Here is a 23,256-nt window from a genome sequence, read left to right as displayed (position 1 = left end):
TGGGTTGCACCCAGCCCCTGCCCTTGGTGGCTGTGCTGCTGTCGTGCCACCCATCTGTTTCGGCAGCGGATTCCTTGAAACACAGCACCGTGCCCACTACAGTCTCACACCGTGAGCTCATACGCTTGTCAGAGGGAGATGAAAGCTCCCCAGCACTAACAGCAGCAACACTCAGACCTCCAAATTCAGCTTTGAAGATAGCAGCCCACAAAGCTACGGAGGCTGGCTCCTTGCTGCTTCATCCTGTGCTGACTCAGTGGGACGATTTACATCCTACAGCTGTTTTTACAAGGAAAGAATGAAAAAAACATCTTTTTTTTTTTTTTACTAGATTCTTGGGTTCTCAAGAACTGTTTGCAGAAAGCCTGGCTAAGTTTCCATGCCCATTCATCCCTTGGCTTACTTGATAAGCTTGCCAGCAGGAAAGATTTTAATTCCTTTTTATCCCAAATTATTTTTTCACAGCTGTGACATGAGATGATTCCGCCCAATAATTTAGGCTCAAAATTTGACCTATATTGAATGTTCTAAGATGCCAAGGATGTTCTTAGGATTTTAAGGGGAGACTTTGTACTGCACCATATTATTTTAATAGCTTTTAATGAAAGCCTGGAAGAAAACAGCATATGTTTCCAATCTTATTACTATTATTATTAAGTACTATTAATACTATAAGACAAATGTTGATGTCCTACTTGCAACTGTATGCAACAACAAAAATAAAAGGATCTTACGAAACAGTCATATGAAAAGACTGAGCACCTGTATGCGTTTTATCAGACAGTTTCAAAATATGTTCTTTATTCCATGCCCACATTTCAAATCATGTCCTTAGACATCAGTTTGATTTCTGGTGGAGAATGTGAACAATTTTTAGAGGTGTCACCGAGCTTTTTTAAAACCAGGACCCTGGTTGGCAAAAGCAATTGCCATTCCATGGGTCCAGCATTGCAAATACACGAGCTCCTGCCTAATCTTAAATGTCTCAGCAGTCCCCTGCTCATGGCACATCGGGGCTGACGTGCTCCTGGCTATAGCATCGGGAGCACCCACTGCTTGGAGCATGCAAGAGGGGAGGCACAGCATGGCTGTGGAGCCAGGCAATATATGGGGCCACCAGCGCCCACCCTGCTGTGCTCAGCACCAGCAGCCTCATCACTCTTGCAAAACTCTCCGGTCACATCCGCAGGGCCCAGCAACGTCCTGGGAGGGCGGCAGAAAGGGCACAGCTCCCCGGCTTGCCAAGCGCTCTGAGCATCATCCTGGGATGTAGCAGACATCAGCTCAAGTGCCTAAGGGGTGTGTTTATGCTGTGCAGTATAAACACGAGCCTGGGAAGCGGCGTGCCATGCAGACATGTCTTGAGTCACTTCGCGAAGATAATACCAAGTTTATGTTCCTCCAGATCCCAACCAAGGCTTCTCCAGGTCTGCCTTTCCCATATACGGCCCCGCTCAGCGCTGCACTGCCTCAGCTTTGCTTTGGCAGCCTGGGAGTGTGGACGTTCACCGCTGGGTGCAAGTTTCGGGTGCTGCCGGTGAGTTGGGACTCGGGTACCCCTGTCCTTGGGGCATGCAGTAACAGCCTTAATCCGCTGTTAGAGCAGCGGGCAGCCCACACACACGAGTGCTCCTCGTTTGAGATGTCCCCGAGCTTGCACGACGGCTGTGGGACCGCGACACTGCTGGGGGGCCCTGGGGGGCTGAGAGGGGAGATGGGGAAATTTTAAAATGTCGTTAAAAAAAAAAAGGACATGCTGAGGGGGAATAGGGGATGGCGGGGGTGATGTGGGGACGTGTCCAAAGGAGGCCGGGAGCCGGGGGCACCCCGGAGCTGCCCGGGGCCGCTTGGAGGCTCTGAGCGGCGGCGCTAGGACCGCGCGTCCCCTCGTTGCCGGCCGCCCGGCGGGGAAGGGCGGGGCTCCGCGCGAACCCCCTCCCGCCCCCTCTCAACCAATGACCGCGGCGCCCCGCTGCGCCTCATTTGCATCTCGGCGCGTCGCAGCCAATGAGCGGGCGGGCTGGCGGCGGCGGCGGCGCGCTCGGAGCCGCCCCGGCTCATTCGGAGAATGGCCGCGGCCACGGCGTGCGGCTCCCCGGCGCCCCGGCCGCGCAGACGGGGCGACTCGCGGCGGAGGCAGGCCGCCCTCTTCTTCCTCACCAACATCTCCCTGGACGGCCGCCCGCCCTGCCCGGCCGCCGAGAAGCAGCCTCCCCTTCCTCCTCTCCTTCCTCCCCCTCCTCCTCCTCCTCCTCCTCTGCCCTCCGGGGAAGGGGAGGAAGAAGAGGAAGAGGAGGATGAGGAGGAGGTGGTCGGAGCCCCGCCGCGCTCGCTGGCCCCGCAGAGGGCTCCCCACGGCTTTCCCGGTGTTTCGCTGCCGCCCGGTTCCTCCCCCGTTGCTGCGGGGAAAGGGGAAGCGGAGCAGCCCCGGGGGGGCGGCTTCTCGCCGCTGCCGCAGGGCGCCCCGCTCTGCCCGCTGCCGCCCGCCCCCCCGGGGCTGCCGGGCTCCGCTAAACCGGGGGGGCCGGGGATGCTGAGCCCAGCGCCGGGAGCTGCGGGAGGCGGCTTGGCGCTGGAGGTGCAGCGGCAGAGGTGAGTGAGGGCTTAGCTGGGCTCCTTTCCCCCCCCCCAAGTCCTTATTCCCGGCCCTATAAACCTTCTCCCCCCCCCCCTCCCCTAAAGCTTCTCGCAGCCGCCCGGTCCCGCGGGGCGTGGGAAGCCCTGGGAAGAGCCGCACTTTCCCAGGGCCCGCAGCCCCCGGGGGGGTGAGGAGCGAGCATGGGAAAGCGGCGCCCCCGGGGGGAGCCGGGCGTGGGAAACGGGGCTGCAGCCTCCCCTCCGCCCCCCCACCCCTCCCAGCACCTGCCCGCCCTGTAGGGGTGGCAGCATGGAGCCCCCCCAGCGCTGGAACCCAGCTCACAGCTTTTGGGAGCATCGTCCAGCCCTGCTGCCCCCCCCTCCCCAAGGGGGCGGGGTGGCCGGAGCATCCCTGCATCCCTGTGCCAAGGTGCCCCCAGTTTTTGGGAGCGGGGGCTGCGCCTCTCCTGCCCCTGAGCACCCAGGGTGTCGTGGTGGTCCTGCTGGGGGGGTCACCCAGCCCTCCAGGGGTCTGCTTGCGTGTGCGGTGGGTGGCCAGCCTGGTGCTGGTGTCTGGTGGGTGGGGGAGATTTGGAGAATATTTCCCCAGCGAGGTCTGCCTGGAGGTCTGCTGCAGCAGAAACCCTCCCTCTTGCTTTTCCCGGGCCTGGCTTTTGAATTTTGCAGTCTCCAGATGAAGCTGGCCGAGGCATTGCTAGGTAGGACTCTTACTCCGGGCAATGTGACCCTTCCTGCTGGGCCGCCTTTGAATCTCCGCTGCCTGATTGTGCAGTGACTCTACAAGCAGTGCTCATCATTTGCTTGTACTCTGGGAACTTTTGAAGCCAACTTTAGAGGAGGATATTCTGCCCCTCCGTGCAGAATCCCCATTGTATTTGCAGGGGACATCTATCAGCCTGGAAGTATTAGTTTTCTAATCTTCTGAAAGGTAGGCTTCTGCTCCGGTCTTGGGGATTTGAGCTCCAAAAGAATTCTTTTTTTTTTCAGGCCACTTCTTGCATAAACAGCCTTGTAAAGCGAGCTGGCCCTCTGAGGCTGCAGATAAGCAAAACAATATCAAAGACATCTAAGTCTCAGCAGTCTTTATAGTGGCTTCCAGAGCTTTGTTAGTAGGTTGAAGTAAAGATGTTGGCTGTGCTTTAAAGCTGGGGAGCTTTGCTAAAGCAAGTGATCGGTGCTGCCTTTCTGTGCACATCTGCTAATGGAGGGGTCCTGCTGGTCCTCAGGATGGAGGTTGAGTGAATTCAAAGAAAAGTAGCCCAGTGAGTAATGGTGTGGGGGTCCTCCTGCATGCGTTCCCTCTGAGTTTTTATTTTCTTGAACTATTTGTAGCACTTGCTGCTTTTCTTCCTATGAAAGATGGGACCTTTCTTTCCTTAGATCTTGAGAAAACTGCAGCTGGGCCTGCTACTTCCATGTCCTCTGAGCACAGGTGATGCTGTTGTGTCCCGCTTGTTGAGCAGTGAAGCCTGAAGTCACGGTGTCACTGTGACACAGCTCCTTCCTAGCACTTGGAGCTGTGCTGCTGCTCATTTTGCTGTTTTAATGTTGTAGATAAGGCCTTTGAGGGAGAGTTCAGTATCAGGAGCTTTGCAAGTACAGTGATGTCTCTGTGAGATGTTTGGCGTGCCTGCACATGGGCTTACTGAGTTTAGGACCGCTGGAGTTTGTGTAAATTATTCCTTCCTTCCCTTTTTCTTTTCAATGCCAATTCAATAAGACACTAAGAAAATACTCTTTAATGTGTGTTCCTCAGAGCTTTTCTTGTTTTATGTCCTTCCTCCTCTTCCCTTGGCATCTAATTTTTGGGATGTTACGTTCCGCTGTAGTATTCTAATCAATCTAACTGAAACGATTAAATCAGAAATAAGAGGTTGAGGGAAACGCAAGGAGGGTAATGGGGAGAATAAAAGGGCTTTTGTATGAGTAATGACAAAACAACCTGATTCTTCAGCTGGGAAAAGAGATGTTTGAAAGGGTAGATGGCATCGCATTAATCATTTTATCTAATTCTTATGAGGGTGACGTGGAGTGAGAGTTCATCTACAGATATTTCTCTGTCCTTAAAGAAAGAAGAGTGGATAGTGAACGTCACAAAATAATGTGCAGAAAATCCACAACTTTTATATATATATATGTATGCTATATATATATATATATATCATACATACATATATCTGTATATATCAGACTTTTGTCAGAATATATATATATATTATATATATTTATATATATATATAAAGTTTTGCAGCGCCTCTGGGGATGCATTAAACCCAACATAAATATTTCCAGTTGCATAGGGCACAGGAGTGGCAGAGCTGAACCATTCCCTTGGAATTACGTCTTTACCTGCAATGCCAAGGCTTTCAGGGTGAGGGACGTGGAACACTTTTTTTTTTCTGGGTGGTTCCTTGACTTGTGTTGAGACAGAGCAGCTCTGTTCCCTGTGGAACAGCAAATACACAATGAGTGATTCAGGGAGTTTCTTCCTTGTGGAGGTTGTGCTGCTTCCCCTTCTGTGTTTGGCATACTACAAATGAAAGTTCAGAAATCAACAAGCAAATGATGTCATTCCTCTTACTGGGACTCAGATCTGGGTAGTGTTTTGCCATCCAGCAGTGTTGCTGCTTCTTAGGTAGGCGAACTGTTTGCATCACACAAACATACAGAGGCATGAAGCCACCAGGGGAAAAGGGGAGGTGGAATCTGCATTGCTGCTTGGGACATCTCATCTCTGGTGCCCACGGGAGGCAGCTGCTCTCCTCAGCATCCTTTTTTGGTCACCACAAAAGGCTGCTTTGATTTGCCATGAGTGGAGCATCCCACAAATACACCAAGGGCAGGGCAGGGGGGTACCCCAGATTCGATCATCTCTTTGAGGTGGCCAATGCTGTGAGTCCTGTGCCATCATCTATGATTTCATAGCACAGGGGCTTGCCCAGATCTGAGAGGTCATCTTCTTTTTGCAGAGTGTTATTGCAAAACTCGATGTTGTTTGCTGTGGTTGTTAGCAGCTGGTGTGGCCGGGCAGCTCAGGACAGGCTGCCACCACACCTCTGCTACAGCCGGCGCCGTTTGCTAGCAGCAAGCAGGATCTTTGGTACAGTCCAAGGAACAAGAAACCTGCTTAGCTGACACAACGTGGAGGTTCTCGGAGTTCCTCAGTAGCTGTCAGGTTTCTTTGGGATGGAAACTTCCAGTGGTGAGCAGGGTGTGTGCCAACAGCCCTCCCTTGGAGGCACAGTTTAATCTGGATGCTTTGTTTCATTGTGCTGCTGGCTGAGCTTGATGAACTTAATGACTTTAGCCTTCTACTTTTGTTTTCCTAAGGTATCTCCTGTTAATAGGATCTTAAATTACAAATCTGTGTTGTACTGGCTTTCTTACTCCACTTGTTATCCTACCTCCCTTTCCATCTTACTCCGGTTGTTCAGAGATCAAGCTTAACAGAAAGCAGCGGATGGAGAGGAGACAGCAGATAGTGAACAAATTGGCATTCACAGTTTTTTAATGAATTTCTGCAGCTGGGTCTGAAACTGTCAGAGCTTTCTGGGGAAACACAGACAGCAAAGAGCCCTGAAAATGGCCAGGTTATGAAAGCATGAAATGAGGAATGGGAACAACAGCCCCGACTGTCAATGCTTGCTGTGTACTTTCAGTGCAGTGTGATGTAGAACAGCTGGTTTTGCCATGTATTTGCTGCATTTTGCTAGGCCTATGAATAAATTCAGGGACTTAAATTATTTGCGACCAGTGCTCTAATGCCCTCGATGACCAGTGGTAAGGCAGCTGAACTGAATGCTGGTGGGTGCTGATAAATCAGAAATAATTGGGCTGATTTAGATTTCTTTTAGGGTGGGAGTCTAAAGTAGTTGGTAAGAGCAGTGCTTTAGACCAGCTCTGCATTTAAGGGTTAATTGGGGGCTGTATCACTAACGTAGGTGTGATCAAATCCGTTCCTTGCATGGAATGGCAAAAATGCTTGGTCAGGCCTTCATGCGTATGATGGCTAATGTATTGTCTTATACTATTGTCAGCCCAGCAGCTGTTTTCACTTTGAGAAGCATTTATTTAAAAAGAAACCCTCTGCTAACACACGTTTGGTGGAGATGGATGAAATAGTGCTTAAAGGTCCAAGTTTTGATTTCTAAGCCTTATTAGGAATAACCTGAGCGTGCACGGTGCTTTTCAGGAAGCAACGATATCTGTCAGAGGCTGCAAGCTTTGACCTTTGAGACATGAACAGTAGGCTGTTGTGTGCTGCTCAGGGCTGAAAATGAACGTATCCGACGTCTGAACTTTATTTAAAACTCAGCTGAAATGTGAGGGCAGCAGTCTGCTGCTTGGTAAACGTTTTGCTTCAGCAACCTTCTCACACACACACTTGCACCTGCAGGTGAATTGCAGGTATTAAATGGTTTACAATTTATAGCTACCCCCGTTATTTATCTGGCGTTCCCAGCCAGGTATATTCATCCAGGTCAGAAGAAGCAGTATGCCCAGCAGGAAGCTTGGAGATCTGATCCTTCATGCCTCTGGGAAGGTTTCTAGGTCAAAAGAGAGGCTCTCAGCGCTAAGGTTATTTAACCCCTTCATTTAGAGGGGTCCGAGGGCTTTCAAAGTGACTTTGCTGTGCAGTCAGAGGAGTCTGTGTAGGGAATTAACTGTACTCGCAGCTGATGAGGCCTGTGGGCGGGCTGTGTAGCATTGCAAGGCCAGCGTGCGAGTGTCCTGACAGCTGTGGCTCCACATATGTGGGCTTGCTTCTTCAAGCTAACATCAGAGAAGGCTACATGATGAACCTGAATGGCTTAACTCTGAGGAGGAGGTGGTGGGGTGCTGCTTTGGGCCTCCAGCAAGTCCCGCAGGCGTGTGGTGACCGGAGCCTTCTCATCCTGGGGCTGCTCTGCCGTGGGCTTCAGTGCCCTGCCGAGGGCTTACATAGTGTCACAGCAGTCATGGCTCTTTCTTAACATCTTACAAGGTTATTTACTTTACAAGGCTTTCCCCAAGTCACGAAAAAAATAAGTTTTATTAGACCAGCATTTTCAAATGTAGCTCAGCTCTGAAGTCTGCAGGATCTCACTGTACTGGCTTAAAACATAGTTTCTGTAGTTCACGGTCTGACATGCTTCTCTCCTCCTCCTCTTCCTACCCCCAGATCTCCGTTAGTGTCTCCTTTTGAGCTACAGCACTCACATTGAGCAAGAGCTATGTGCTGGGTGCCGTGGGTGCACTTCTGGAGCAAATGCTTGGGTTGCTGGTGCTCTTCGCTGGAACTTGGCTTAGCACAGGAGTCCTTCTTGAGAACTGAGATAAGTGGCTGCTCAAACTCACATCAGAGCTGCCAGTAGAGTGGACAGCAATCTCACCTTATCTGTGGATGATGAAGCTTCTTTGTCAGGGCTCCGAGACTGAGCCAGTGCAGAAGTTACTAGCTGTGGTGCTTGCTGTTTGCAGGCTGCCATAAACTGGGCTTTTTGTTTCAGAAGAGAAACAAAAAGATGGAGTGAAAGCGCTCTCACAAAATATATTTTAATTTTTTGTGGTATGTGGTGTTTTAGTTATATGAAGTCTTGGAGACTTAGCTTCAGGTGTCTCGTGTTCCTCCTTTTTCTATCTGTCACTTTTTCCACCAAGACATCTTTGAGCCTCCTTTTGTAGATTGTTCTGAATTCTTCATGCTCTGCAGTTTACATCTAGAAATGCATAATCTGACGTGCAGGCAAGTATAATGAAATTTGGGTTCTGTAATGAGAATGAGGTATTGTTGATAAAGCAGGTGGGTGGTGCTCAGCTACAGACAGTCTCGCTAGCTCTTCAGATGAAGAGCTCTAACACTTGTAACCTTTGGTTTATAGCTATCGTGTGTATAATTTACTGTAAATTATTATATTCTAACCCCTGAAGATGGTGTTAAATAAAGGGCCTTTAGAGTCTTATAAGGGTGAGTGAAGCAGAAGAGTTTCACAAGACAGTGCCCTGACTGTTGAGAAGTACGGAGTCTTTAAAACTAAAATCTCGCTGTCTCCTCGTGCTGTGAGCTGGGCAGCCCTTCCTGCAGGAGCTCTGAACACCTCTACTGCACACAGCGACCTTCTCTGGGGAGTGCTCCTCTTGGTCAGCGCTCACTGGCACGGCACTAAGGAGCTCAGCCTGCCTCGCAGACCTGCCTCAATTTGCTTTAAATACAGCACAGATTTGCACTTGCTCTGTTGTGGTCGTTGCAATGTTAGCATAAAAAATTGCCTCGGTGAGGCTGCAACCTCTGGATTGGAGGTTAGTGGGGATGACAGATGTTGTGGTGGGAAGAACCAAGCTCCCATTAAAGCTCTGGGAGAGCTCTAAACTTTCCTTCGCTTGGTTTCTTCCTGTCACCTGTTTTGAATTTTCTTCTTCCTAGTAAAAGTTCCTTTTTTTTTTTTTTTTTCGTAACTTGGGAGTTTTATTGTGCTGAAGGCTTTTGTTTTACTGAGGCACCAGAAATGATATCATCATCTCTCAGGGAAGTGCAGGAGTGTTTCTAGCATAACGTCCTCAGTGTTGCAAAAGACACGCGTTGCGTTTCACTTGCCTGTTGATCAGCATTTGTGTTTGGTGAGCAAAGCACTGAGGAAACCAGGTTGGTGAGCATTCCCCGGTAGGAACACCTACAGAAACTGGTACAGACTTGGGGAACAGTCACTGGTTGCATCCTGGCAGCACATCCAGTTTGCTTTGTGAGAAGCAGCTGGGATTTTAGGAGCGGGCTTTAGAATTACTTTACAAGAAGTGGGCTCTAGGCACAGCAGACCTTGCATCTGGCTTGGTGGCTCTGTTGCAACAGATGGCTTTCATAACACTTACTGGAAGGCATTATTTTCTCCTTGGGTTGTCTAAACACTCTTAGCACCAGCAGAATGTGATGTATGAAATGCAATGAATACAAAGCTCGTTTCCTGGTAGCATTAGGTCTTAATCATACGTGGTTGTGAATCAGCAATGAAGTAGCAGACACTGTGACAAGTATCTACAGTAATTTCTTTCCTTGTTAGTATTTAATACCATCCAGGCTTAGTAAACTTTCCATTTACTCTGCCTCCACCTTCATTCAAGCTACAGTTTATTTCTGTCCCCTCTCATTTGTCCTGTGCACTGCATGGCGTTTACTTTTTCTTGCATGTGCTGTTACTGTTCTTTGAGCAGTGCGGTGTTTTCTCTTGGCTGTTTTGAACCAGCAGGAAAGCCCTGGTGCTGCTTCAGCTTTGTGAACAAACCTTGAATATGAACACAAGGGTGAAGGAGCTGGACCTCCTCTTTTACCCTGAGGTCTGGCAGAGACCTGCTCTGAAGCATGGAAGTACTGCTGTGCTCATGTGGCTAATCAGTTTGGATTTATTCCTTAAAAGGAAGATTATTGGAGAAATGTCTTAGACTAGACCCCCCTGTGAGACTTGTATTTATTCTCTGGCAGTGTGACGCTTTAAATAAATGTCAGAATGAACTCCTGGGACCGTGGCTTGCAATCCACACTGCACGTCTGTGCTTCCAGTAGCGTTGCCATAAAACAGTGGGTAGCTGACCTTGTAAAGGAGTGATTAGCTGTACACTTGCTGTCATTTACACAGGGTGTCCTCTCCTCTGCTGCATGCTTCGTTGCATGTGAGATCTGAAACCATCTACCTGCAGAAATGGCTCAGTACCGGGCATTCATGGCATATTTTCTTCATTAAAATCATATATTTTCCCAGATACATGGTAGTGACGGTGGTTTGCCTGTGCTTTAATATAAATGTAGTGTCTGACTTCTCTTGACTTTAATTACTAAAAACTTGTTGCTCCCGGTGAGCTGTACTCAATCTGCTTTCCTACTTCAATCAGGAAACTGATTAATGAGAGCACTGATGGCAGTAAGGCACGGGCTGTGAGAACAAGGAGTCTCACACTCGTACACTCTGTAATGCAAGATTGGAAACAGTAAATGTTGTCTGGGCATAGATAACAGCAGTTGACAAAAATTAAGCTAAAAAAACTGGAACTGGTTTCCTTAATCCCTTGGTGACAGTATTTTTACCTAGTCAAACTGAAATGTTGTTCATACCAGGTTGTTGGCTCACCCGTAAGGAAGGGAAAACTACACAGTTTAATTCTTTAAAGTATGTCTTGACAAAACAAATCTGACAGGTGTGTCTTCCTATTATAAACAAGATTTGGGATCTGGATTTCTTGAGCAAATTACCTTTGACAGTTGTTACTAAGCCAGTGCCTCCACAAACCAATAAATGATTTTCATCTTTGCTATATTAAACTCAGTCTCTTGACAGCTGTGATTATACGGAGGCATGTAGAAGACCTTACAAAGGGCCATCAATATTAAAATTGCTTTCAAGTGAGAAATAAGAAACCAAATTCTATTAGCCCCTAATTTTATACTGCAATTAAAAATCCTTGACCTGGTCCATTCAATTTGTCTATTAGCAGTGTGGATTGCTAAAGAGCAGCAGAGGATACAAGCCTAGCTGCTAATTTTAGCAGAGTGCCCGTGGATGCATGTGCATACATGTGTGCATGCATCGTGGCATCCTTCCCTCCGGCAGAGGGATGTGACTCTAACTGAAACAAGCCTGCGGTGCCTGTCCATTTTGCTAGAGGAGGCCTCAGTCGTCTTGCTGCCTGGTTTTTGCAGTGTCTTTGAGCACTCGTGTCCCAGGGCTTAGCCTCCTGCTCTCTTCTCCTGCTTTTTGATTTTCGTTGCTGCATAGGTGAAGTGAAAATCAGATGTGAGGACAGCCATCCCACAGCAAACTTGCTCAGATATTTTGGAGCAAAAATTTAGGTTGAGTGCAACCTCTACTTTTGCCTTCCTTTTCTTCAGATCATCTGGCTTGCTTCCTACTTTTTCCTACAGTAGAGAAAGAATGGCTGGTTTAGTGGTCAAATAGAAATTTGTTCTAACTCAGCAAAAGTGAGCAGCATGTGATCTTCTGGTTGTCTCGTTCAGTGAGAGCAGTGTTGAGATCATTAAACTCACCTGTAAAAGTGTGACAAGAGAAGAAGCTCCTGGGAATGCTGCCAATATATTGAGGAAGGATAATATGAGCAACTTAACACTCAGCTTAGGTATTGTTCTCCTTTCTCTGTGATCACTTGAGCATCTTAAAAGACAGCCTGCAGGGCAGTGAGGCACTCTCTAGCTTGGAGGCAGTTCACTTCCACTCTTCTGCACCCCAGCAAGCATCACCAGCAATACATTAATTACTTTAATAGCCTTCTGCAAATGTTTACAGGAATGTACTACTTTTAAAGTGGAAAAATGTGCAGAGGCTGAAATAGTGGAGTCAGACAGCAGTGCAGGCTTTCTCCTCTCCTGCTTGACCCTGCCCTAGGAGCAATCATGGTAAGAGGTCAGGCGGAAGACGGACTCCAGATGCTGCGTGGCTCAGAGATAAAGTTATGGGAGAAAGCAGCTGAATGCTGATTGAACGGCCCCTCTGGCTGTAGGGTTGGCACAGGGCACAGACCTGTCCCTGTGAGAGGGGAGGTTAATTAGGACAAGAGAATCCCAGTCAGATTTTAGAAATTTCTGACTTCTCCCTTAGGAAGGAAGGAGAGCTGTCAGTCAGTCGCCATGCTGTGGCAGAAATACAGGGACCAGCAGGGCTGAACAGGGACGCTTCAAAAGGGCCAAATGACAGCTGCACTTCTTGCATATTTTACAGGATATCTGTTTGTGAGTGGCTGTTTTAGGAATCTCCAACTACAGCAACGTCCTCACACTTTTCTCTTGTTCTTTGGGGTGCCTGTGCGGCTTAGCCTGTGGGTAGGCAAGGGGAAATACTCTGGCAGGCCATCTGAAAGGTCACTGGTCTTTAATCTGAAGCTGTGACTTAAACAGATTTTTCCTTTCAATTTGCAAGACAGGACACTGAGGGATTACCGGTGCTATACATAGACTGCTCTTAGCCGTGTCCTGTCCTGCTGGGAACGCTTAAGAGCTGAGTAAACCCCTGGCCAGGAGTCCCGTGTGCTGCCTCTCCATTGTCGTCTCCCTCTGTGAGAGTTTCTCTGGCACTTGCTAGGACGCTGGCAGGGCCCGAGGAGGACAGATGTCTGAAGCCCTCAGAAGTGGGGTTTGTTTAGTGGGAAGTCCACCAGAAAGGATAAATTGTGGGCTGGCTGCTGCTGGAGTTGTTGGTTTTTATCTGATCATGAGGTGTTTTTCACGGCCACGTTCAGCTCACCACAGATTGAGCAGCGCTGTTGGGCTGTGCGTGGCCGTGTGTGCGTGGAGATAACAAACCCAGCCCCAATCCAGAATCCCTCTGCTCGATAGTCCCTTATCTCTGGGCACACGCTGCATGTGTGTTGAAGCCCTGGGTGGGTCCTGTTTTTATTGGCTTTTAAACTAGTGGGGAAAGCACCCAAAAAGTGAATTCTTGACCAAGCCTTGACTTCCAAGCACATAAACCCTCTGTAGCTTGTCAAGGAAATAGCTGGTATTAGCTGACAGGCCTGGGCTTTCTTTTAGGATCCTATTGAAATTACATCCTGCTTCATAGAACTCATTAAAATTTTAACATTGGATGATTCGATTTCTAATTATCAAGTAGCATGTCAGTAGGAGTGTGTGTAAGATAACTGACAGCGCGGGTATGGATTTTGGTGTGCTGCTTTAGTATTTAGGTCGCGTTTGGCAACAGATGTACTGTGTAAATGACTTAAAATCCTTTGAACTCCTGTGGATCAGAGCACAACAAGAGGTGTTATCCTAGATGAATCTGCTTAGCCCAGGGGACATGACTACTCTTTTTCATCAGGCAAGATCCAGCAGCTCCTGAAGTGATCCTGTGCTGCCTGGTCTTGAGGTGTGAATTACTGCATAAGAGCACCAAAACTAACCCAAACAGTCTGCAGGCTGGGTGTGTACAACTCAGGAAGTCTTGATAGCTTCCAGCATGCTCCAAGGATGCTCTAATAAAGATGCTTTGCTGATTAGTGCTGCTGAGGAATCCAGCAAGTCTCTCTTTGTAAAATGTTTGGGCACGCGACCTGTTTAGCATGGCTGGGATTAGTGAGACCTCTTTGCGTATTCCCTGTTTTGAGATTTGAGGAGAGTATCTTGCCTAGTGTGTTGAATTTCTCCAAGGTGACAGATATTTTCTGTCCTCAAGTGAAGCTGAAGTGTAGCTAAAAATCAAGTTTCCTGTTGGCACAGTGGGGATGAGTCATTGTGGTTTTGAGCGAAGGGGCAGGATCTTCCTTTCGCTGCAGCAGCATTTTACTGAGAGGCTCTGACAGAGCAGTGGGTTCAGGTGCTTTGTGCTCTTGTCCCTATTGCTGGGGAAATGCAGCAGTGTTTGGAAGATATAGGGCTTTTGATGGGTCTCTACTGTAGTGGCCCAGCACTTTGGTGGTCACTCTGGCACCCTTACCGGCACCTCATGCTGGCATCCTTTTACAGAACCTTTTACAGAACCTTTTACATCTTCTTTTTCTACCAATGCCTGTTGTCATTGGTTTTAGCTTTGCTTTTCCTTTGCTCAGCATACAAGGCTGCTTTCTGTCTGCATCTAGTCTGGTCTCCTTGAAATAGAGGGGAGGAAGCCTGGGGACATGGAGAACTGCAGTTCATGCCAGTACCTTTGAGACTGACCTCCACGTTTCACAAAGGTGTTTTCTTATTGCATGTTAGAAGCCAAAATAGGCTGGACAGCTCTGGTGTATCTCTTATGTAGCAACAAAATGGTGTGGTGTGGTTTCTTACCCAGCTCAGCTGAAGGATAGAAAGCAAAGTCACCAGGATTAGCAGATTGTCAAGTTACTTCCAAATTCTTAAGTGCTGGGCATCAAGACCAGACTAAATCCTGAGCAGCTTTTTTTGATCTTTAGCTTGAATCAACTGAAGCTATAAATCTTTGCTGTAAAAGCTCATCCATAGTTCTTAGCAATTAATAAATCCCATTTTGCCTTACCTCCTTGCCCCCTCCACTCCCCACCACCCAAGGTGCCATGGTTTTGTTTTAGTGTTGCACGTTAACTTCCAAGCACGAGAGCTTGGCCGTGGTCTCTTTGAGTGGTTTGGCTGCTCATGTACACAAGAGCTCTGGAAACTGTTCTTGAGGACTTTGGAGCTTTCCCATGGTCTACACCTGCATAACCTTCAGCACGCATTCTCCACAGCAGCATGACTGCTATCTTCTGCATTACACATCTGCAACTTCTAGTAAACAGCAGTAATTTCTTTCTCAGTGTATTTATTGTTTTTCCAGAGGTAAAAATACGTGGAGTTTTAAGTGTGAGGTTTTTCCAAAAGTTGATCTTGTCAAAGCAGCATCCCACAGATTATATCTAGTTAGCTTCTTCTCAATTGGCATCCATGGCAATACCGTCCATCAGTTGGGTTATGATGATACTTCGGAAGAAAACCTGGGACTTGAATGCATGTGGCTTGCACTAAAAGCACAGCGTGACGTATACTTAAACAAAAGCAGAAAAAAAATAGAATTTGATAGTTGTAGTGTCAGTGATTTGGTGATTCAGTGTTTTAGCTGAATCTGAATGCCTTGTTCCTACGGAAATTGCAGCCAGTTTCCAAATTTATTTGTAAATCTCTACCCACAAAGAGTAATTTGACTTTGACAATCATAATGCATCTTACTTGGCAGTGTTTTTGTTTTTTTTTTTTTTCTTGTGTAATATCTTATTTTTGCTAAAGTAACTCACAAGATTCTTATTATTCTCCTTGTGTCTTCAATTCTGGGATTTCAGATGGGCCCTGAATATGCTTAGCTTCCTCTAATAGTCCTCTCTATTGTTTTCCTGAGAGATCTGTCAATTTTATTGGGCTAGTGTCATGGACTCTTGGTCTGCTGAAGCCTACTGCTGGAGGAGCACAGTGTTCAGAATCAGGAATACAAATACAGATCATCATCATACAGATATATCCATATATATACCTGTTGGTAGATCAATATAAAACTACTCGCTCCCTTGCCTTGATGCACACAGGGAGCTTTTTGTGATACTTATTTAAAATCCTGTAAGAAATATTGGGAAGCTTTTTAGGTGTTTAACTTATAGGTAGGTGTTCTTTTGTGTTGAAGGCAGTGAGTGCTCTTGCTACTGAAGTCAGTATAAATGTGTACTCAAAGTGAAAGATTTTACAGTTCCTAGAGGGGGTAACAAGTTCTTGGCCTTTTTGGGAATGTGAAACACCTTGGTAAGCACTCTTCTAACAACAAAACAAATCCCCAAAAAAAGCTGCCATTTGTTCTAAGAGCTCATAGATCTGTTGCAGTTCATAAACTCCGAGGCCATGAACTAATATTGTTCACTCTTCATGGTGTTGTACATTTTACAGAAGGCGTTTTATCTCCCAGCGCTGCTCTCTAGACTTTTTAGAAGACATAGTGGAATATGCCAGTGTACAAAGGTACTTTTTTTCAAAAGCAGCATTAATCTTAACTCGTTGCATGCAGTCCTCTCCTCCCTCCACCCTCTTCCACGCCAATATCTGAGGTCCTGCATGCTAGTGCTGCCATCTGATCATAAAACTGGCATGGCTCTTTGCCGGAGCACTTAAGATATTTTTTTCTTTTTTACAATTGCAGAACCAAGAATATATCTGGGTCTCCGAGGCACAAAAGTTTGAAGAAGATGCACTTCATCAAGAACATGAGGCAGTATGACACAAAAAACAGCAGGTAACTTCAGCCGTGCCCCTTGTACTCGTGTGTGCTCGTAAGTAAACTCCAGTTCAGTGTGATTAGATTTTTAATATCAGGGGAATAATGCAATGTGCTTGTGGCCTTGCTAATTTTAAACATAATTATATTGAGGGCAGTAGGTGCTGGTAGGTGCTACATCTGCAGCAATCTTCCGATGGTTCTGCTGTTCTGCTTTGAGGAGAAAGGGAGGAAGTTAATTCATTCTCTCCTAACACCATCCTTATCTCTAGCACAAAGACAGGTCAGAGCTGAGGAGGATGTAAGGAGAATGGTTTGGTTTATCCAAGTTCTTGGCTCTTAGCTGCTGAGCAGAAAAGAAAGAATGGGTTGCATTTGTATTTATTATTGTTAGATGTGTGAGACCTGGGAGTAGTACCATCATCCAGCTAAATATATAATATTTGTTAAAATATATTGATTTTAAATATATATATATATATATATATATATATATATATATATATATATATATATATATATAATTATGACAGATATCCAGATATCTGAGGAGCTCTGAGGGTGATGCCAGAGCTGGGGTGTGAGACAGAGCTTGGCTCTGAGGCCCTGCAGGGTCAGAAGGAAACCTCTGCTTCTGTGCTGCCTTCTGGAAACATACAATCTGTATCAGTATCTATGTAACTTACAGAGCAATTGAAGAGGAATCCAGTGTTCACAGTCTATAAAAAACTGTTTTGTAACTTCTGAATCTCAGTTCTTATCCTGATCTTTTTCCTCTGCTTACAGGATAGTATTAATCTGTGCGAAACGAACACTGTGCGTGGCTTTTTCGATCCTACCTTACGGGGAGAGTTTACGAATCAGGTGAGTCATCGTTAACCACTTTGTGAAATCTCTGGTCTATTGTTTGCAAAATATCTTTTTAAATGAGTATAGATGGTATAGGTCTTCTGTTTGAAGCCGGTGAATGTACTTGACTTGCTGCTTACGTGTAAGGACAAGAACTTGCTATCAGTGCTGTAAAATCAGATGTTGCTGCAGCGTTGGTGTTCATTGAAACTTCTAGAGAAAATATTGGAAAAGGGCAAACCTCTCTTAAGGTCTTTGTTCATGTTTCAAGCACTGCAGTCCTGTGAAATCCTTGAAATCAACTTTGAGCACAGTGTGGCTTGTTGCCATGTACATCAGACAAGGATGCTACGTTCTTTACTAGAAAGTCTTCAAAGTTTAGTAGTTAATCTATAACTAAGTTTAAGAAACTCTTCCATTTTTCACCTATCCTGAGCCATGAATGTCGCTGTTTGTAGTGTAAGAAAAACAGAAGCAGTTTAGCCCAATTGATACCGATTGATTCTGCTTTAAATGTTTGTACTCCATTTTTATATAGAACTGCAAATATGATCAAATATGAGAACCAAAACCTGCCAAGTGGACTTGCCTGCAGCTTTACTCAGTCTCGTATGAGCTCTAAGTTGATTCTGTGAAGGCCTGATCTACGAGTATACCACAGAAAATACTCATTTTATTTTAATCCACTTCTGCCAAAACAATTGTGTTGCCACTTCTGTCCTGTATGTAACTTATGGAAGAAGGAAACGGATGTTTAGTGGTGGGAATTGTATTGTATTCAAATACACTTGCTATAAAAATAGTTGATGGGAAAATGTTTTTTCATTTAATTGAAGAGCAGCAAGGTCACTGGAGTTATTTTAGAGCACTTCTGAGCACGGTGTCGTTCTGCTTGTGTGTAAGCTAGCGATGCAGTGCTTCAACTGAAAGCTGCTTTTTTTGCATCAGAATATAGGTGACAAAGCTGCACGCTGCCATCACTGAAACAGTTCTGCTAGCAGCCCTAATTCTTAGTGTGAGCTTGTGTGCACAGTGGTTGGAAAAATTACAACTGAAAGGCAAGTTTCTAATCCTGGAAAACTAGTAATGTAAATCACATTTGCTGTTAAGTATTTTAGCATTAGCGTATTACAAATGATATAGCCTTATGCAGGAAGATCATACTTTAAAAAAAAAAAAAAAAAAAAAAAAGAGAAGTACCTTTTCTAGGTACATTGGTACAAATCTGATTTTTAAAATGAGATGGAATATGATTTTTGAGTTAGTGAACATCTCCACATTTTTGAGTATTTAAAATTTAATACTTGCTTGGAGATGGGGCTGAGGGATTGCACTGTTTCTGCGTAATGCAACTCTGACCACGTGGTGTTGGCTGCAGGTAGAGGATCAGCCTGGTGTTTACCATAAAAGAAGATGAGGTTGTGGAACGTTTTCCAATTACGCGTTTTCTTATCTTCATTTAGTGATCTAAAAATGGAAGGACAGAAGCAGCGACATCCTTCTGGGGGAGTTTCGGTCTCCACTGAGATGGTCCTTGGGATGGAAGGAGTAGAGCTAGGTGCTGACGGCAAGGTAAGGAAATAATTTTTATTTCTTGATCTCCATCACCGAACCAGTGACCGGCACGGGGATGATGGTGGGTCAGCTGGCTCCTTTCACTGTTGTGACCATTTGATACCAGGAAAATTACTTAATTTTTGGATGGCACAGCACTGCATAAAGTGAGAACTGTAATGTTAGAAAGCAGTGGAAATTTAGATTCTTAAAATCTGAAATGTTTGACTTGTCATGATGCTGCTTCTGAGGAGGACATGAAAGTCCCTGGTGACTTCTGCTTCCATTTCTGGAGAATTGTTTTGACTCTGGTATCTCAGGCAACATGTAAATGATATTCTAATCAAAACATTTTCTTTTTGTCAAAACAAAATATGGGTGAAACTTATACCTCTTCAGTTAAATCTGTTTACTGCCAGAGTTTTGTTGATGTGATTCTCCCTTTTTTCTTATTCCCCCAAATCCTCTACAGTGCTTCTATCCTGAAGTCACAAAAGTACAACATCCCTGTGCTCAACTTTCCCTTCCCTTCTGTCCCCCCCAGTTCTAAGGCCTTTACTCCCAAATAGAAACTCTGCAGATCTGAGTTATAAAATCCTTGGTGTCTGGAAATAAGCTTTCAATACTTTTTCCCCTATAACTACAAGTTTGTTTGTTGTTTTTTTGAAGGTTGTGTCCTATGCAAAATTCCTGTATCCAACCAATGCCCTAGTTGTGCGCAAAGCTGACAGCCACAGCGCTGTTCCTTCATGTCGAGCTAGTGCTTCACGGAGTCTTCCCGGATCGAGATACAAACCTGTGACAGCAAAAACGATTCCAGCAGGAACGGAGCTTGGTAAGGACAGCTTCTAGCACTGTGACCATTTGTGCATGCAGCAGAAAAGCATGAAAAGAGTTTATTTTTCTGAAACAATTGCAAGTGGTGAAGTGTATTATCGGGACAAATGTGCTGGGTTTGGAAGGAGACTGGTTTTAGCATGGCCTAGCCAAGAAGGCTTAATGAAGTACAGAGGCTGAGCCTTAGGACTGAAACTTGCTTGCATTCCTTACATCCTCTGTATATTTGGCCTAGTTTTTGAAATTCAAGGACTGCAAAGCATTTCCTTAGAAATGTGGAGTTTTATGTTACTCAACAAGAAACACCTGGTGTGTGGGGGTACAGATGGTCCTCCTTGCCTTCTAGCACTGTAACAGTGCATAAATCAAGGGTTTGTGACAAGAATACATTCTCTGGTGTAAAAGAGCAAACCTGATGATGCTGTTGTCTGCTAGATTTGAGTATAAGCAAAAATCCAGTCTTCTGCAGTTGTTCTCTGTGCATGTTTCTGGACAACAAACTGTTAGCTTGCACTGTCTAAAATGGTGCATTGGGCATATGTTAGAGATGGAGCTGGTTTGTTTTTAAATAAATCTAATACTGATTCTTTCATTTGTGGAATGAAAACAGGTGACTAGCTGCAGTTTATCTGCCTGACAGGGTCTGCCAACACTTCTAATGTTTGCTGTTTGAACTCTTTATTAAAGAGAAAACAGAACTTAAAGCTCTGTCTCTTACGGCTCATTGTTGTGCTTTCCTCGTTCCTTCAGGAAGTGAAGCTGGGGAAGCAGCAGAGTACGATCCAAATCTTCTGGACGACCCTCAGTGGCCCTGTGGAAAACACAAACGTGTTCTCATCTTTGCTTCTTACATGGTGAGTAGCTGTCTAGCTGAACAGAGGAGTGAGTGAGCACCTTGAAGGTCCTCCTGTAAAGAACTTCCACAGGGAAGAGAAAATCCTCTAGGAAGTAGTAGTTGTGGCTTTTTGAGAACAGATCAAGAAAACTACAAATCATTTTGTACACTGCTTGTCAAAGACCGACTTTACATATCTCTGTTGTTGCTTATTTATTGTAACCATTTGCTTACTGGTTCATTATGAATTAAGATTTTATGTGGCTGAAATTCAACCTGAGGTATTACACGAGTCTTTACGGAAATTTAAGAGTTAAAGAAAATGTTCTGCCCTTGCACTAAAGTGTCCTTGGAAACCTTGTTTTGCTGTCAGTACTATTCACAAGAGAAATAATACACTTTGCATCCTGTGTTTCAGACAACGGTCATAGAATATGTGAAGCCCTCAGACCTGAAGAAGGATATGAACGAAACCTTTAGAGAGAAGTTTCCTCACATCAAGTTGACGCTGAGCAAAATTAGGAGGTAAGAAACACGCAGTGAATAGTAAGAACTTCTACGCTGTTGCAGACTTATCTTCCACTTGTATGGAGCAAATACTAGATCTATTAATAGTATATATGATTAAATGCTAATCTCTTGTTGCCAGTTGAGCTGACTGTAGGATGACAGCCTTGTACAGAGATGTTTAGGATGCTGGAAAAGGGTAACAGTTGGTTTTCATAGTTCAACTTAGATGGGTTTTGTTTCATCAACATTAATAGCCAATTAACAGTGAAGCAGCATTAGCATTGAAACAAATAGTGGTAACCTGATTGTTTTGCTATTGTGCAGTCCCACTCTTAACCAGTTTGGACCCTCTGCTTATTTTCATCTTTTGATTACAAGACTTGCTGATCACTGTAGACTCTAACAGGACTCTAGGATAAAAAAAAAAAAAAAAGGTTAGGTCTGTGGAGTCATGGTAAAGAAAAGCATCTCATGAAGGCAGGACTATGCACACAGAATTCCTCACCTTCCAGGAAACACATCTGAGTATTCACCAGTGAGATGCACTGTTGCGCCTCCAGAGAGCAGTCAGGGCCTTCTGAAACAGCCAGCTTAAAACACGATACTGCTGAATCACTGGGGCTGTGTGCAGCTACCAGCTGTGAGGGGAAGGTTTGCTCTTTCAGAGTCTGTTCTGCCAGTGTCCTGCATGCTCCTTTTTGCAGCTGTTTCAATTGTGTGCTTGTGGAGAGATCTTCTGTAGGAGTAGCATGGATGATAGCAGTGAAAGAGCATCCAGCATAAAGTTTGCCTTTTTTCTGAAGTGAAAGGCTAGCTTTTGTGAGAAGGGTGTAAAACAATTTGCCTTCCCCCTCAGACCTAATTTTCCTTGGAGGTGTGTGGTAGACAGGTCTCCATCTGCACAGCTTTGATGTGGCACTGTGTAGGCCAGCGTGGTTCAGTCTTATGATATGAATCATGAACAAGTTCAGGATCTCAGAAGGAGCCATACAGCAGCAGCCTGCGTTTTCTTTCACAGTAGATGATGTCAGCCAGGTTAAATCAGTTTGTTATCAGCTCCAGCTTGCAGCCAGCTGGGCTTCTTCAGCTGAAGGTAATACCAGTCATGGTTTTCTAAGTAGGAGCTTTGTCTGTATGCTCTTCTGAGTTCCCATGCTGAGGTGCTTCTAGAGTGTTTTATAAAAGCTCTCATGTTGGAGAGGATGGATTTTTATTTCATTTTTTTTTCCTCTCTATTTTCAGTTTAAAGAGAGAAATGCGGAATCTGAGTGAAGAATGCAATCTGGAGCCAGTTACTGTGTCCATGGCTTACGTTTACTTTGAGAAGCTCGTTCTCCAAGGCAAACTTAACAAACAGAACCGCAAACTGTGTGCTGGTGCTTGCGTTCTGCTTGCAGCCAAGATCAGCAGTGACCTCAGGAAACACGAAGTCAAACACCTTATAGATGTAAGTACTACACAACTTGTTTCAGGTTTGGTCAAAACCTTTCTGTTTCACGGAACAAGGTAAAGATGAAAAGCAAGATTTTTAGCAGCACGTTTGCATTCAAGACCAGCTCTTTCAGTAGGTTTTCGTTCTCATCACGGCTCTTCCTTTTGGATGCTTATTTTTAATTCATTATAAGTACCTGACTGATGGCAGTCTAATGTCCTATGGATCCTACAGTGAGGTTATTTTCTCATTTAATGTTTGCCTGAGAAACAGTAACTGTTTTGCGGGTGTCACAGCTGAGCTAATAAGGCTGTTTACGTTTTTGATCTGTGGCAATGCTTTTGATTCTCTGACTTAGCATAAAGCTGGAATATGTGATGGAGACTTAATCTGATAGTGCATTGGTATCTTGTGGATAACTGATTCTGGTTTTTTCCCCCCCCTCCCTCTCTTTTTCATTGCCATCATAGAAATTAGAAGAGAGATTCAGATTCAACAGAAGAGATCTCATTGCTTTTGAATTCACCGTCCTTGTAGCTTTGGAACTGGCTCTCTATCTTCCTGAAAACCAAGTTTTACCTCATTACAGACGGCTCACACAACAGTCTTAACCAAAGCTACTTTCCAGCTGATAGCGTCACTGAACACGGTTGCTGAAGTTGCCACTGGCCGTTCTGTGCCACTGTGCATCCTGCTGTGGCTACAGCTAGCTTTGAAGTCTGCGACGTGGGTGTGAACTGTCAAGGTGTGCATTATGGACACATATGCCAAGACTGGGAGATGGTACGAGAAGAGTCGTTGAACTTTATTTTCTTTTGGACATTTGAAGCACAAATATTCACCAGTTAGCTGTTATGGCTACTGATTATTCCTTATTTATCTTTTCAGTTTGACTAAAACTGTTCTTCCCTATGAAGAATCCTATGGTATTGTTTCTTTTTTTTTTTTTTTAAGCCTTTATTGTAGTCCTTGAAACT

At 45.3% G+C, this 23,256-nt stretch overlaps 1 protein-coding gene across 1 annotated transcript; it reads left to right on the top strand.

Moving 5' to 3' along the window:
- Positions 1–1,084: 1,084 nt before the first annotated feature.
- On the top strand, positions 1,085–23,199 carry CABLES2 (Cdk5 and Abl enzyme substrate 2). Its single transcript, XM_032198537.1, has 11 exons — positions 1,085–1,100; positions 2,013–2,592; positions 15,938–16,009; positions 16,188–16,280; positions 17,049–17,126; positions 18,575–18,683; positions 19,335–19,500; positions 20,253–20,356; positions 20,756–20,862; positions 22,090–22,294; positions 22,750–23,199. Exons 1-11 carry the CDS (start codon positions 1,085–1,087, stop codon positions 22,888–22,890), a joined length of 1,671 nt encoding a protein of 556 aa, XP_032054428.1. The 3' UTR covers positions 22,891–23,199.
- Positions 23,200–23,256: the final 57 nt, after the last annotated feature.

This window comes from Aythya fuligula, chromosome 16 (genome assembly GCF_009819795.1).
Source record: "Aythya fuligula isolate bAytFul2 chromosome 16, bAytFul2.pri, whole genome shotgun sequence".
Classification (NCBI taxonomy): domain Eukaryota; kingdom Metazoa; phylum Chordata; class Aves; order Anseriformes; family Anatidae; genus Aythya; species Aythya fuligula.
Note: the sequence above shows the minus strand (reverse complement) of the source record. Positions and strands in the feature narration are given on the sequence as shown.